Source organism: Trachinotus anak, unplaced genomic scaffold (genome assembly GCF_046630095.1).
Source record: "Trachinotus anak isolate AG129_WGS33_773 ecotype Australia unplaced genomic scaffold, CSIRO_AGI_Tana_v1 ptg000004l, whole genome shotgun sequence".
NCBI classification, from domain to species: domain Eukaryota; kingdom Metazoa; phylum Chordata; class Actinopteri; order Carangiformes; family Carangidae; genus Trachinotus; species Trachinotus anak.
The window spans coordinates 20,958,889-20,974,831 of record NW_027273855.1 but is presented as its reverse complement, the minus strand read 5'-3'; the positions used below and the strand labels follow the sequence as shown (position 1 = coordinate 20,974,831).

At 41.0% G+C, this 15,943-nt stretch overlaps 2 protein-coding genes across 4 annotated transcripts; both read right to left on the bottom strand.

Moving 5' to 3' along the window:
• Nucleotides 1-3,717: 3,717 nt before the first annotated feature.
• On the bottom strand, nucleotides 3,718-6,802 carry LOC139619900 (protein phosphatase 1 regulatory subunit 12A-like). The gene is made up of 6 exons (XM_071474975.1): nucleotides 6,731-6,802; nucleotides 5,063-5,153; nucleotides 4,770-4,973; nucleotides 4,558-4,672; nucleotides 3,827-3,957; nucleotides 3,718-3,729 (listed from the first exon to the last, which is right to left on the bottom strand). Exons 1-6 carry the CDS (start codon nucleotides 6,748-6,750, stop codon nucleotides 3,718-3,720), a joined length of 573 nt encoding a protein of 190 aa, XP_071331076.1. The 5' UTR covers nucleotides 6,751-6,802.
• A 1,046-nt stretch (nucleotides 6,803-7,848) lies between these two features.
• LOC139620871 (neurofilament medium polypeptide-like) lies at nucleotides 7,849-14,649 on the bottom strand. Of its 3 annotated transcripts, none has more exons than XM_071476846.1 (5): nucleotides 14,100-14,649; nucleotides 12,020-12,504; nucleotides 11,337-11,490; nucleotides 9,976-10,583; nucleotides 7,849-9,876 (listed from the first exon to the last, which is right to left on the bottom strand). In XM_071476846.1, the coding sequence occupies exons 1-5, from the start codon at nucleotides 14,376-14,378 to the stop codon at nucleotides 9,768-9,770; spliced, it is 1,635 nt and encodes a 544-aa protein (XP_071332947.1). In that variant the 5' UTR covers nucleotides 14,379-14,649; the 3' UTR covers nucleotides 7,849-9,767. The 3 variants fall into 3 exon arrangements, with proteins under 3 accessions (XP_071332947.1, XP_071332946.1, XP_071332948.1); XM_071476845.1 differs by having other exon boundaries at nucleotides 12,020-12,507; nucleotides 14,100-14,646; XM_071476847.1 differs by having other exon boundaries at nucleotides 7,849-9,878; nucleotides 9,980-10,583; nucleotides 12,020-12,507; nucleotides 14,100-14,645.
• Nucleotides 14,650-15,943: the final 1,294 nt, after the last annotated feature.

Genomic DNA, 15,943 nt, shown 5'->3' with positions numbered 1-15,943 from the left:
AGGACCCGACAAGGTGTCAGGCTGCCTACAACAGGCTGTAGTCGCCATCGTCAAATTGCCCAAACCTCAGTTGTGATGAAGTGCTTTGAGAGGCTCGTTTAATCTCAGATCGCGGGCGCCACTCTAACTGATCTGGACAGCCATCAATTTGCCTATCAAGCAAACAAATCTGCAGAGGATGCAGTCTCACACTTCATAGAGCCCTGTCCCACCTGCAGCACCCAATACCCCCCCCCCCCCCCCCCCCCCCCCAACATAAATAGTAAGGAGGTGGAGAGTGTCAACAACATCAAATTCCTGGGAATTCATATAACAAAAGATCTCTCATGGTCCCTTGACTCCTCCTACCTGGTGAAGAAAGCTCAACAGAGGCTTTTCTTCCAAGGAAAAGGCCAAACTTTCCTCCTGCCGCTGTGCCATGGTATGGTATGCCAGCTGCACTGCCGAGAAGTAGGAGGACTTGGTCCAGGTGGTAAAAATGGCGAAGAGGATTGTGGGAACTTTGCTCCCAAACCTGGACAAAGTTTGTGATCCATTTACACAAGAAGGCTGCTAACATCAGCAAGGACCCAAATCACCCAGGTCACCGTCTGTTTGTCCCCTTGCCATCGGCGAAGAGATACAGAGTCATCAAGGTCCGAGCTAACAGACTGAAGAGCAGCTTGCTGTAGCCTCAAACACATCAACACACACACTCAGCTCCTGAAAAATTCTCACCCACACACATACATGCACAGACACACACACACACCCTCTCATAGCTGTTGAGGGCTGAGGCCTGTTATCTTGCTTTATGTTGTTTTCTATTACTGATCGTCTCTGAGAGATACCAAACATCTTTTCATTGTATACCAACAATCACAAATAAAGTGCCTTATTTTATGTGTCCTATTTTATTTAAATAGGTTGAATTGACTCACATTTCATCCCTGCAAGATTAAAACAACTATTGATTATTTTGTCTTCCTTTTTTGTGGCTCATCCTGTGGCCTTATAAGGTTTGCAAAAATATTACGTTGTTGTTCCATCTGTCTCCAAATTCATTGGGTAATAAGCTTCCTCCCCCTTCAGTAGCTGGTCAGCCTAGCTTGGTTTAGCAGAAAAACTGAAAACAGGGGGAAAAAGTTACGTTGGCTCTGAGGCAAAGAAAACAAAATCTACCTACCAGCACTTTAAATTTTCATTTTTCATTTGATGTCACTATCAACAATGTTGTTTGTCTTGCCTTCTAAAATAGCTTTAAAAAAATCACAGATGGTGATTTGGTGAGATTTGTAGTTCTAAAATGACTATTTCAGTAAAACTACTGGTGCCCCATCATCACGGTTACAATAATAACCATGTGGTGAAGGTTAGGGAACAATGGTTTGAAGAAACTAGTGTTAGAAACAGGAAACAAGTACCAGTCTTTCGTGTTAAAGTCTGATGTTCTATGAATCGTCCATTTACTGTGACCTCATCCCTCTGCGGATGTGGTTTCTGTATAATAGGACTTCCTCTGTTGCTCCCAATGTACAAAGGTCGTAAATTGCAAATGCTAGAGGGCTTTGTAACTCGAATATAAACATTTCGGGGGATTTGCTGAAATGATGGATACTGTAATTTATTTTGCAGTCTCATTTTGTCACCTTCAGCAGAGCCAGGCTAGCTGCTTCCCCATGGTTATGTAAAGTTATTTTACTTAGCTGCTGGCTGTAACTTCATGTTTATCATACAGAGTGGTATCAGTCATCTCATTTAACTCTCTGCAAGAAAGCAAATAAGCACATTTCCCAAATGTCAAACTATTCCTTTAAAGAACCCTGCACCTCCCCTAACTTTCTTCACGTAGTCTGCACCCACCGGCTCATTGCTATCTTCCTTTTATAGTGTGGTTCGTAGCGCCTCGCTGTTCCTAAACTCCCTCGTCCCCGCTCAAGGCGAATAGATAGGAGGAAAGATAGCACAGAAAGAAATATACAAGCAGAAACTCGGAATGGAAACATGGACAGCATATGAAAGAGGAAGGAAAAGAAAGTGAAGAAGCAAGACTTGGTTGTGTGACAAAGAGGCTGTGATGGTGTGATGTGGCTTTAGGGCTAGTGAACAAACAACCACACGTAACATTCATATAGAGCTGCTAATTTACCCTTACTTCTAACTGAAGCTCTTCTTTAAAGATTGATATGGATGATTTTGGTTCTTGTTTGAGATTTGACCCACGTAAGTTCCAAAAAGTGAAACTGGATGTTGTATTAATCTTGTACTCTACATTACTGTAGTACAGTTCATTGTCAGAGACCATCTGTAGAGGATATGACTCGGTGGCAGTGAACTACACTGGCACCGGTGTTGGAGACTTTTATTAAGCGTTGATCCCAGCTGGAGTTCCCCCAGTCTGATCCTCAGCCTTAGTTTCAGGACTTTCCATATGAGACATAATCCTCCTGCATTTTCAGAAAACAGAAAATAACCCACAGAAGTGGCCACCAGAGTGTTGGAGTAAATGTGATAAAAGTAAAAGTAATCTTGTTTGTTCTCTCTCTGGTTATTCCTTGTATCATAATCAGCGGCAATAAGCTTAAAAGAAGAAGAATCTCTTAACTGGCTTGCTCTGCACCTGTCTGTCTCGCTGTTGCAGTAAAGAAATATGGAAAGTCTGTTCAGATCATCATGGAGTCACACAGAGGTCGGCTCTGGTGATGGGCAGCCTGTCATGCTTCTGATGAAACCTCGCTGCTCGGTATGATTATCACAGACAGATATAGTCTGCTCAGTAACGCTTAGAGACTCTCAGGTTACTAAGAGATCTCTGTTTCAGATTCCACCAGCAGCTCCAGGGACAGCTGAACCACTGACCTGGAGTCAGCTCACACAGGGAAACCATTTTCCATTCATACTGTACTACACGTAGGACATCCACAGTTATCTACCATCTCTCTGTCTCCTCATCTTATAGTTCACCGTGGTGTCTATTTTTATCTCCTTTGAAGAAACACAAATTAATAGAATGTCCTCACTGAAGCTCCAGTGAATTGACAGGTTGCACCGACTAGGAGGAACTTGGGATGAGGTTTGGGGTCAGGGTTTTTCACATGCAGCACACAGGTGGAGGGAACGCAGTATCAGTTCAGAGAGAGATAGAGAAAAGAAAGTCAATCCCTCTAAATCCAAGGCTAAGACTACACAGAGAGCAGCCTCAGTTTTGCCCAATAAGGTATGGAATGCTGAGACACCTCAGCCATGTGATGGGAAGAAGCAAAGCGACTTAGAGGGAGCCAGGGGGGTGGGGTGGGGGGTTGGGGGCTGGTCCTCTTGGACTGTCTCTCTGTGTGATATTAAGCAGCACTTCTTCTTAAAAGAATCTCTGAACACATGCTTCATATCTACAATTACAGCACATTTGAAAATGTTGCATCAGAGATTAGAGTGTTGCCTTTGAAGCATGCATAGCTTTCGGGTGAGGGAGGAACAGGATGTGAACATGAAACAATGGCGCTAATGAATATTGATTCATATAGAACAAGAAAATAAAAGGATTTGTTATGAAGTATTTAATTAATAGCTAGATTCATTTTCACAAATATAAAAATCACTTTTACTCTGTTTGTGATAACTACAATATGTCGTGAGCACACTTAAACTTCAAGGGACACACACAAGGGATTTTGGTGTAGTAAACAGTAGCTTCTGTTAAGTGAACTGGAAATACCAGTTCAAACAGGAGCATGGAAAGTCCTATGGCTCCATCTAGTGGCGTTAAGGAAAAACATTGGTTCATGTAACATTTTTCTGTTGCTATCAGTGACTGGTATTAAACTAAAAGCACATAAGATAGGCCACATACCTCTGTAGTGTTGAAGGATGAACCTTCCACATCATAGCAGTGTTGCCTCTGTTGCTGCTTTGCGGCGAAGCTCATCTGTGTTGCATCCTCAACAGGGTTCTGATTCTCATCTCTCCACCATCTCTCACCAGCTGCTCACACAGGATAAAGTCAACATCTCGATCGTGTTCGATAAAAATGAAAATGAATAACTTCCCAATTTTATAAGAATTGCTGAAAACCTGACGTTGAAGTGAAGAAATATTTCAAAAGTCTGCTACAGTTCTAATAAAAGTTTGTCTTTTTCAGATATCAGAAGCTGTAAAGCATGGTTAAATACAAATGTTTTATTGTTTTTACTACTTTTCCCAATTTCTAGTGGTCTATTAGGATATCTCTTACTAAAGCTTGATAACAGTTTGTTCATAGATGTCAAGCAGGGAGTTAGAGCTCTCCTGGATTTAACTGACCCAAAACATTGTACATTTCTTTGTCCGTGAATTATTATTTGGCAAATACTTATTCAGTAAAAACCTAAATCATTTAAAATATAAAACATTTAATATTTGTTAAATGGCATTTTTGTATTAAATGTTTCAGCCCAGTTTGTGGCAAATTGGCAAATTTTATTAAGGTCAGAAGATAAGAAAATCTTATCTAATGGAAAAAATGTGAAAAAATAAGACAGCAATGAGATAATAAGGACAATCTCAAGAAAACACAAAGGTTAAAAAATTCAATGCTTCTCTGACCTCTGAAGGAATTGTTGCAGTAGGACAGGTCACAGGATCCATTGATGGATGAATATGAAATGTTCGGCACTGGAGACTCAGTGAGAGTTTCTAACCTGGGATTTATGTTTCCCTGCTGTGCATGCAGAAGAGGAAAGCAACAAAGTTACAAACCAGTTACTTCTGTTGCAGAAAGCTGAATTCAATTGTGCATAAATCTGTCTCTCCCTCACCTCGTCTAGTTTGCTCCATTTTGGATTGATCTCTGTTGTTTCTGTGGCCGCTGTCAGGCCGATCTTGACCCTCCTCTCATCTGTCAAGCCTTTCCTCAGACAGGATCTGTCATTCAGCGTGCAGACTCCTTCCTCCACCTGCTTGTCTTGAAGGGACAGGCTGTTGGTCTTCTGAGCCTCTTTCAGGTCTGTGAGAGTCACACCCTGCAGGACATTTATACAACTTTGCATCTGTCAAAAGTCACTCTCAATACAATGAGACTTTAGCTTCTGTTAAGCCATTTGTTCTTTACCTGTGTTGACCTGCGGGTCTGTCTGGCATGACGAGACTTTGCCTTCCTCTGAGACTCAGCTTCTTCATCTCTGACTGGAGTCAGATACAACCTGGTCAGTACAAAAACAGTAAAACACAAGGTTATGAGAGTCGTGCACAGGAGGCATGATGACAGCAAACAATGTCAGATCAGAGCAAGTATGGCTGACAGAAACATACAGAGTATACAGGTAATTATAATAATAATCTCTAACATTAATCTTTATTTATGGAGCACTTTTCAAAAAACCTAACCCATCACAAAATCATTAACTCTCACACACAGTCCAATTTATACATGTTGTGTAAACTGCATTATTATGGAATGGTCCAAAAAGATGTAAAGAAGCAAAAAGTACATCGATTTTATGGTTGTTAAAGTGTTTGTCTTTCAAACAGCCAAACTCACTTTTCAGCGTTTTGTGTTTTGAGCTTCAGAGAAACAGGAAGAACTTTACCGATAAGTCTACAATTATTACATAACAATATCTACTCATTCATTTCAACATTCAACAATAAGCATAGTACTGCTGTGGTTATAATGTTGCCAAAAAACAGCTTACTGAGGAATATCTTAGTGAGTCACAGAGGACAGGACATTTGTTTGTCCTTCCAACTGTACGCCTATTGAAATGTCTGTTGGTAATCCAGCCTTGCAGGAAAAGAGAAATTAATCAAATTAATGAAATAAAGACTTTCACTGTAATAGCTTAGAAGAAAATGTACAAAAGCCACATTTCCCTCACTGTGTGTTTTGTCTGTATCTTTATTTATGACCTCATGCTGCATCAGCAGGTGGAGGTTACAGTTTTGATAAATTTCTCCATTCATCAAAAACAAAGAAAGACACTGAATAAAGAAAGCTAGATGCACTGAAAATGCATTTTATTGTTCATTTAAGACCTTTAAGACCTGAGCACAATTTCCGCCTGTGGCTTCAGAACAGGAAGGGCTGAGCAAGCACCAAAGGAGAGGCTCGTGTTGCCTGCCCCTCCTCTGCTGCGCTTTTACTGGTATCGATCTTTCAGCTGTGGAGTCACCCTGTATCCTGACTGAGAGTCGAAGGGCTGGTCAGCAGCAAACTCCAATGTATATAATGTACAAAGCATAGAGTAGAATACGGACTCCATGACTGTGGACAGTTCTATAGACTGATGCCAGAAAAGATACGGTAGAATAATCAACCACTAAACAAGTTAGACCTTCCCCAGCTGCAGATAATTGCAAACAGACTAATTATCCACCCACATTTAAAGAACAACAAAACCTGAAACCCATACACGGCAAACTGCTCCTCTTAGGCCACATGATTAAAAAAAACGCTGATAATTAATAAGCTAAAATAGCTGCTAAGAATAATAGCTTCTGGCCAATAATTACTAATGTACATAAAGAAGCTAATCATGTAGATCAAAGAGAGGAACTTAATTTCAGTCCCCAAAGTAGCAACTTCCAAGCTCAGTTACATCAATTCAACAAGGCCTGCAGCACCTGTACGGAGCATAGTTACCCCACATTAAGATGAAAAACACAAAAGACTTGGAGCTTTGCCAAAACTGTAGCTTGTCAGCCTGAATATCTGAAAATAAAACTGGTGAATTAAGAATCCAGGAATAGAGCAGCATGACTCAGTTCCTCTGAAACTTACCTAGGAACAAACGCTTGCATGGTCCCTGTAGAAGGTCAGCGCCTGAGACACTGCAGCAGTGATGACTGGGAGAGGCTGAACAAAATGACTCTGTAACAGGCTAGAGTGCAGGGAGAGAGAGAGAGAGAGAGGGAGGGAGAGAGGGAGAGAAGGAGAGACTTCCTGTCTATCTCAATGATGCACACACAATCAATTCAGACTTTCTGTCCACCAAGGTCTGATGCAAGCAAGTCTACACACACTTTGTGTGTATGTAGCATTTACTATTGTTACTGGTTGAGGTGGGGTTGGGTCGTTTATAACAATGGATCGTATTTCATGTTTTCTGTAATCTGTAAAGTAACTAGTTACTATATATGTCATATAATGTAGTAAAATAAAACATATTGTAATGTAACAGTGAATATGTCAAACTGCACAGGTAACCACATGCTTCACCTGACTGTTCAGTAGTTTCCCATCACAATAAGGCAATTATTTTTTCTATTGTCAACATAGTGTGAAACAAAAGCAGCAATGTGTTGGATCTCAACCTCAAGCATATTTGTTCCTACTGAAGATGTAAATCTTTAAAAAATGGTCATGAACATACAGATTTTCAAATTTCGGAATTTCAGCAAATAGGAGTAAACTGTGCTTTTATTGGGAACCATCTGCAGCTTTGGAGTTCATGTTAATGAAAGGACATGTCACCGAGTGCATCAGCATCGTTGACATGTTCATGGACAACAAAGGAGCTCTATCATAAAAAGTAATAAGCTGTATCAGGCTTTGGCTGCACAGAAAGTACTTGTTTGTAGGATCAGTTCATTGCTGGTTTTGTTGATTATAAAAAAAATATAAGACAACGAAATACAGAATATCACCAGACTTAAGTTAAGAGGTTCAGGTTGCTACAGTTGAAATAAATCTTTTAAATGGCAGTTGTAGGGTCACTCATGCAATATGCTGACTCCAGCAGGATGTGGGCTTGCTCATGGTGATGCTAAAAACAGCACAGGTGTACATCCCACATCAATATTCAAGTAGGGGGTAATAAGGCGGCATAGCGAATGTGGATTCTGCATGGCAACCATATGAAATGTGACACAACGGCACAGAATCACAGTATACAAAAGTGAACGAACCAGGGTTTATTTTAAAAACATGACATTGAGAGAAGTGTCACACTGACAGTAACCAAAGCCTTGGCAAAAGAGTGCATATCAGTTTTAGTAAAAAAGTACAATGGTGTCCAAAAGTCTATACTACCAGGAGCTCTGTTTTATCTCTTATAAGAAACTAATTTCACATTTGTGTAACTACATTAACTTTTGTCATGTGTCCAAAGAGGTAATTTGGTAATTTTATAAAATAATATTTGATATGTCTACTGTTTGCCCTAGATCCAGCTTTCACTCCAGCAGTGATTTGATTCACATTATTCCGGTTGTCTTCTGAGCATCTCACAGATAGTCTTGTGATGTGGCCGCATGTTTTTATGTTTTTAATGTCCAGCAGGGTTCAGGTAAGGTGACTGTGGAAGAAAAGCCCAGCAGCTCCTCTCTCAGACTTCAGACGGTCCTGGTAGTGCTTTGAACTTAAAGCCATAAAGTCTGACATGACTCTGCAGGATGAGGAAGTCCTTCTGTTTGGCTGATGCACCTGTGTGAGTTCACACCCCCACACCTGTGTTTTCCTCCTCCATTCTTTGACTCTGGTTATATGAACTGTTGCACTAACCTCTCATGAAGCTGTCCCTCACAAAAGCTCCTTATTTACAAATGTAAACAAGTTACAACTCTGATTCATCTGTGATCAAGACGTCTGGGTTTCAACAGTGACATTTTGATACTGTTTGGACAAAGCGCTGATGTTGTCATTAAAGATGTGGTCTGGCAAAAAGATACAACTACATTAGCCGCAATTTGTCAGCTGTTATTTGAATGAACCTGTTAGTTCGTTACAGTATATTGAGCTTTAGTTGGTGTAGTCTACTGAGGACTGGTGTAAAAATCTCCCTCAGTAAACGCATTACCACGACTCTACAGGTGTACGATTTAGCTGTATGTAATCACTGATAGTTTTCACTTCATTTAGAGAACAATTTGTCCCTGAGGTGCTGCACAAAGCTCTTCTGATTAATACAAACAAGTGCTTTTTTTCCCCAAAGTTGATGCATAGAATATCTGTGGTTATCTGTTAAAGACCCACAACAGCAGTAAATGCTAATGGATCAGTGGTGATGATGGATTTTTAATAAAGAAGATTAGGGCAGTAGAATGATGCTGATGAAACCAAACAGGTTTTTGGTAGAGGGCTCAAGCTCTTAGACCCCGCTGTATCTGACAGCACTACTGGTGTGGTCTGTTTGGCTGGAATTGTGATAGGTTTAAAAAGTGCAATGAGCCAAACTATATTGTGATAGCTTTCTGTTTTTAAGTGTTGAACCACAGACATGTACTTTATAAAGTAAAAAAAAAAAAAAAAATTCTAAGAACTACAGTTTGTGCTATCTTTAAAAAACATTAAGGAATTGTTCTTGTTTATCTTATTGAAGGTTTTTTTTTTGTTGTTTGTTTTTTTGCTACTACTTTAGTTGGCTGTTTTGCCTGTGTAAACAACTGGAATATAATAATATCTGTTTGTCTGCTTTATCTTTTAAAATATTGTCTCATGATACATTTCAGGAAGTGACAACAAGAAACATATTTTAATGTCACCAAGACAGGCATTACTTATGGCTTCAAGTGCACTGATAAACAGTTTATGCGATGGCTTCTTGTTGGCTTTTAGTTTTTCATTTTAGTACAGAACCTAACCTTGAGAAAAAAAATGAGTGAGTTATGAAGAGAGGGAAATGCTCTGTAGAAAGACAGTCATGCTTTTATGGATTAAGGCTTTTGAGGTTGTTATTGGCAGGAAAATCCTGAATTGCTCACTTTCATACTTAACCATCTCATATTTCGAGGTACATGTCTCAGCATAGTGACTGAATTCTTCTGTCTGCCTTTCAGAGAGCAACAACATAATGAATACTGCACCTACACAAGAGCAATCAATAATGCCTTCCTACTGCATTTGTCCTATTGTAGACAGTGATTTTAGACTGAGAAAGTTCCCATTCTTCTTGGTTGGGTATGTCCGGTGTGAAAAAAAAAAAAAACCTCTGTAAAACATAAAACATAAAATATTAGGAAGAATATGACATTTTTTGATTTCATTTTATCCAGTGCAGTGGTGTTAATCAAGTTGTTATTTATCACTTACATTCATCCTCTGATAAAGCATCATTTTCTAATGGCTCCTCTTCCTCATCTGCCTCCTCTTCATTTGCAACATCCTGGTCTTCCTCCTCCTCAGCTACCTCCTCCTCTACATTAATTTTCTCCTCCTCCAGCGATGACTCATCTAGTCCTATCTCTCCCTCAGATGCCATCTCCTCTTCTGCTTTGTAGTTTTCCTCCTCTGTTTCTGATACCTCCTCCTCCTTGACCGGTGACTCCTTCTGAACTTTCTCTCCTTCTGATTCCTCCTCTTCATCTGTTTCCTGGTCCTCCTCCTCCTCCTCCTCCTCTACACTTTGTTCCTCCTCCTCTATCTGTGCAGTCTCCACTTCCTCTCTTTCTGATAAGGCAACCGAGTCATCTTGCTCTGTCTCCTCCTCCTTCACTGCCTCCAGCTCCTCTGCGGGAGCAGTTTCTTCTGTTACAGAGACCTCCTGTTCAACAGGCGCTTCCTCTTGTGCAGCTTTCTCTCCTTGCTCATCTGCTTCTGCCATAGCAAGTGCTTCTTCTCCTTCAGGTGCTGCAGCTGCCTCTTCTTGAGCTGTGGGAGCTGTTTCTTCAGCTGGAGGTTGCACGACAGTCACCACCTAAATCAGGGAAAGCAATAAAATACATTAGATCATAAAAGACCAAAAAAAAAAAAAAAAAAAAAAAAAAAAAAAAAAAAAAATCATAAAAGACCAAAGTGTGGACAGTTTACTGGCCTACTATTTGGCGAATCCAGGGGACCATGTAAATGAGATGAGAGGAAAATGATCTATACTATGTGACTGTAAATGCTGATGTGAATCTCTCAGGCAATTAGCTCTTTAAAGTTAATGAGTTGAAAATCTAATTTCGGTTCCCTATGGGCACACAGTGAACAGAAATAGCAAAGAGACCATGTGCCCTGACAATTTGTGTGTTGAAGCATGTACGTTCTGCCATATACTACATGTGTAATCTTAAGATACAAAATTACCTTTTAAACTGACTATCATGAAAACCTATTTTATGTCTGCTAAGTATTTATATCTGTATTTATTTTATATGAAGAGAAATCTGATTCAGTCTGGTTACAGACCTCTGATGCCCACTGATGCTATTTCAGTCAGTTAGAGAAAGAATCGACCAATCGGAGCCAATAAATGTTATCTTCCGGCATAGCTTGCAACCCAGCTCCATTTATTTAAAACTAATTGTGACAGAAAAACGGTGACAAGCGTGGACAAGATTGACAAAGTTGCAGCAGTTGCATGAGGAAAAAGAAACTGAACATGAAAACATTGTCAGACTGAATGAATCGAGTGAACAACATGGCAATTTGGACTGATTCACAGGCTAAATCTGATCAGCTTTACCTGCTTCTGTATGTTCTCCAGCTGAGCCCTGAGTTCAGAGTGCAGACTACGGGCTGCTGAGTTCTGATCCTGCAGACTCTGACGTACTGTATTAAGCTGCTCCTCCATATTGGCCTGCTGGAGACGCTGTGACTGCTCATTCTCAAGCAACTCTCTGGAAGACAGAAGACACTCAGAGTGAGGGTTTCTAAGTCAAAGGGTCTGTTTGATATTATGTTTTTTGTGATTTTTAACTGCATGGACTTAACCTTTGCCATATAATTATAATGATAATATAATATTAACTATGTAGCACCATGATGGTTTATTGTTCAGATATTGTGAAAAGGAACCAGTAGCTTCATAACACTGCTTTCTTCAAACCTGACGTGTGCAACAATAGCCTGTGAACCAGATTTCCATGATGTTTAGTTAAGCTTCAAAGAGTACAGATTTTACGTACAAAAAATTTAACGCACACCATTCAACTCCAGATATCATCAGTACAAAAGAAATGTTTATACAGATCAGGGCAATCTCACAATGTGAATATGAGGCCTACCAACACTGGCCCAGAGTAACACAGAGACACAGACAGAGGCAGCCAACAGGGATTTGACAAAGTCAACATAAAGTTATGGGTCAGAGGAGGTGAGCTATTTTCTCCACAACACATAAAGCTGCTGCTTTTTTCCAGAACCTACCTGACGGTGGCCATCTCCAGTGTGCTGGCCTCCAGCTGAGCATGATAGGAGTTCAGTTGCTCCTTCAGTCTGAGCACTTCAGCAGCCTGTCCCTCCAGGGTGGTGCTCAGTGTGGTGACCTGCTCCACTCTATCCTCCAGCTTTGATTGCGCTTCTCCCAGGTTCCCAGTTAAGTCCTCAACCCTCTGAGACAGTTCTGTGCTCAGTGTGGCCAGATCATGCACCTGAACCCTGACATCCTCGAACTCCTCACTCTTTCCCTTCAGCATGGTCTGCAGTTGGCTCAGTTGCTCCAAAGACACAGTGGCTTGCTGCATCTCTGCCAGACGAGCTTTCATCTCAGTGTGGAGTGACAGCACCTGAGCAGGGAGGTCAGATGTCTTGAGCTGCTCAGCTGTAGCCAGGGCCATGCCCACCTGTTTCTGGGCCAGTGCATACGACTCCTCCAGGGCATTCAGGCGGCTCTCCAGGCTCTCTGAGATGTGCTGCTGCAGAGACACACAGGAGTGAGGTTAATTCAAACTGAGAGACCATCCAAAACTATGAAAAATATTATAGAATTACCTGAGTTCTAAGATACCAAGGATGGTTTTATGTTCAATTTTTATGGTTTTATGGAAATTAATTCACAAATACTACACTGCTCCAACAGTATTTAGTACATAAAATAAATAGAGCAGTGTTTACACACCTGGCCCTATACACTACTCAGCCCTAAGCCTACTGGTGTATGCATAAGATGTAGCAGGATGCATTTCTTTTTAAGTCAGTTTGGTGCGGTTAGTTTAAAATTCTCATTACATCACAACTCCTGTCAATAAATCCAATGATCAGAGGAAGGAGATCTGTTCTGTCACAGACTTCACCAAAATCTCAACAACCAATCAGGACAGGTCCTCACATGCATCAGCTCAGTAAAACCTCATCTACTGGCAAACCGGGGAAAAAAAAAAATCAAGATATGAAGTAAAATATTACAATGGAGTAAATCTGCATAAGAAAGTAAGCGGTTATCAGGATCTAAACTCTGGTCAGTAAACCATTCATGATGAGGTGCTAAAACTTTGCTACTGCAGTGGCAAGTTTATGAGTCACAAAACCAGTTAATTGCTCATACAGGAAATATTTCCCTAACAAGACTGAGCTAGCAGAGCTGTTCTCTTGCTAAGTTTTGCCACAGTGGCCTGTCTGAACCAAAGGTGGAGTTGCATGAGAGAGGGGAGAAGTGAGAGGAGTGGGTTCGTTTTGGTTAAGTACTACTTTTAAAAAAAATGTCAACTATGTTACTATGTTAAAGTTGCCTACAGCAACTTCAACATAGTTGAAATAGTAGGAATGTCATAATGTAAGCCACAGGCTGTGACACATCTCAGTTCACAGTGACGTAACAGGGTCGGTTAATGCATGCTATTCATTAAACCAGAAATTGGTCTGTTTCTTTAAGCAATCACACAAATTTCACGCATGCCTGCACTAGTATTTAGACATGAAACAATCATCACTCTCTGTAGTCCTGCAGCCTTTCAGATGGCCTGTAAACAACCTCTAAACTGGTGTTCAGTATCAAAAATCTGACTAAATTTAGCCTTGGCACACTACTGTCTTGTTTATTATTATTTTAGCAGCACCCTCTGCACAGCAGCATGTTCTTGACCGGTATCAGAATACACATATTTTCCAAAGAAACTTTGATACTGATTTGATTGATTTGAATGATAGAGTCCCTGCATTTGTAGGTCAAGAATAATCCTCATTTCAAACGCCAGCTGCTGTGTGGAAGTCAGAAATAGCAGCGTTTTGTATTCACTCCAGAGGCTCTTGGCATTTTGAAATCTGATAGAGGCCTGCAGTTCTTTACTTTCCTCACTTGTAACTGCCAACGTGCACTGTTGGCATGTTGTGAGGCCTTTTCTTGTTTCTGAGTGTTTGTCTAAGTCACAGTCTCATGTTAATAACATTTCTGAAGTATTCATGACGGGATGCAGGCGATCAGAGGAGGCGTGTGCTGCGGCTCATGCCTGCAAACTCAGGTAACTCATGTTCTCCCGAGGAAAGGCCACTTATCATTTCAATCCCTTACCTTGCCACTTGACTGTCGCATTTCTTCGTGGGAGGACTGTAGTTTCACTATCTTCATCTGCATGCCCATGAGATTGTCTGTTAAGTAGGTTAAAGTTTGGTGCTGTTGGAAACAGAACCATGCGCCGGTGGCACCGCCAATCACAATCATCAGAAATAAAACCAACAGAAGAGTGTAATTATTCCCTCCTGAGCGAACTTCAGACTCAATAACTTCATTTTTGAAAAAGTTATCTTCATGTTTGTGGTTGCTTTTCCCTTTCCGATGCTTGGCAGTCATTTTTCCCCCCCCTCAAAGGACACAATGTTCTAGCCAGGCAGAGAGGTGAGAGTCAAGGAGGAGCCGATGGGTCTCAAAGCCTGGACCGTAGTGTCAGCGCTGATTTACTTCAGATGGCTCCTTTAAGTGGCGCTGCACAACTGGACCTGGTTTCAATCACCGCACGGTAAAGTACCGGGAGGCTGCAGCGAGTTCTTGATGAGGAGGTAGAGCAGGAGATGATGAGAGAGGGAGGCGTGAGCCGTGGGTTGCGTGCTCGTCCATTCAGGAAGAGCGAGGAGGAGCCGGGGGGGCCGGGCGGGCACCGGGAGTGGCTGAGCCTCCGCCACCATGTGCGCCGCTGTCATCTAATGGAAAGACTACACGTCCGGTGCTGGGCCACTGTGCGCTATTTTTTACTGCAGCCGAGGCCCTGCAGCAGTTTCACACTTCACTCGCTGGCTCCTTTGATGACGTCACACGACTGAGCTATAAGAAAACCCTACCGCTGCCAGAGAATCACTGAACTTAATAGTTTCTCCCTCTTTAATGTTATGGCCCTGCCTTCTTTGAAAATGTGGTTATGGGACTGTTATATTCAGTGGCGTGCTCAGACTCTGGAAAGGGCACATTTCTGTTAAAGGTCACCTTCAGCTTCCAATGTCAACATCTTCTCCTTTGCTGCCTTGTCACAACCATCTTCACTTGGTTTAGGGGATTAGGATCTGAATGTTAAGTTATATCTGCACTCATGTTAAATCTCCCCATAATCTTTCTTTCTTTCTTTCTTTCTTGCTTAGTGCAATTAAACTAAATGCTCTGAAACTCAACTCCTCAGACTGAGGTTGATGAAAATGATCACTTTTATTATATATACACTTTATATATTGGCATATTCTGGCATGGTATTTTAAAGCCTCCTCTACAGTTCATCCACACTATTATTTTTTGTTTATTAGAGCTCCTTTCAGGACTGTGTGGGCCTGCTTTGACAATTTACAGCGTCATCATTCTTACGGTAAAGTCACATTAGACTTTTGTTTAATGAAACTACCCTGCAAACCTCCCGGATGTAATCTGAGAGTTCCAAAGTGGGAAATAAGTGAATATGGTTCAGTGATCACAAACTGTAAAGGCTGCATCAGAGGGTTGTTGCAGTTTGTAATCTGCTGATGTAATGTTGTGATAATACTTGCTAAAAACACCTGTGTGGGTGTGCAGGGCATTTAAAAATGTGCTTCCAAATATCAAACCATCCCATAACCCCCTGAGATGGTTCTGTCAGTGATGTAATAGTCATGTTTTGCGCTATTCTTTGCTTTAATCTTTTGACTGATGCACAATATTTTGACATGCGTTTTTCACAGAAAACATTTTGACATGTCACAGTGGGAAATGCACAGGTGCAAATAAAAAATTTAATGAGGCTGGACACACTGTCTTGGTTTACTGAGGAATAGAATAGAGATATTGTTAATGTTACAGATTTAAATGTCAGTTTTAAAGTTTAAAATGTTTGTGGGGGAAATAAAGCCTGTTTATTAATACTAGTCCATGTAATCTTTAGTCTTAATCTTTAGTCTTGC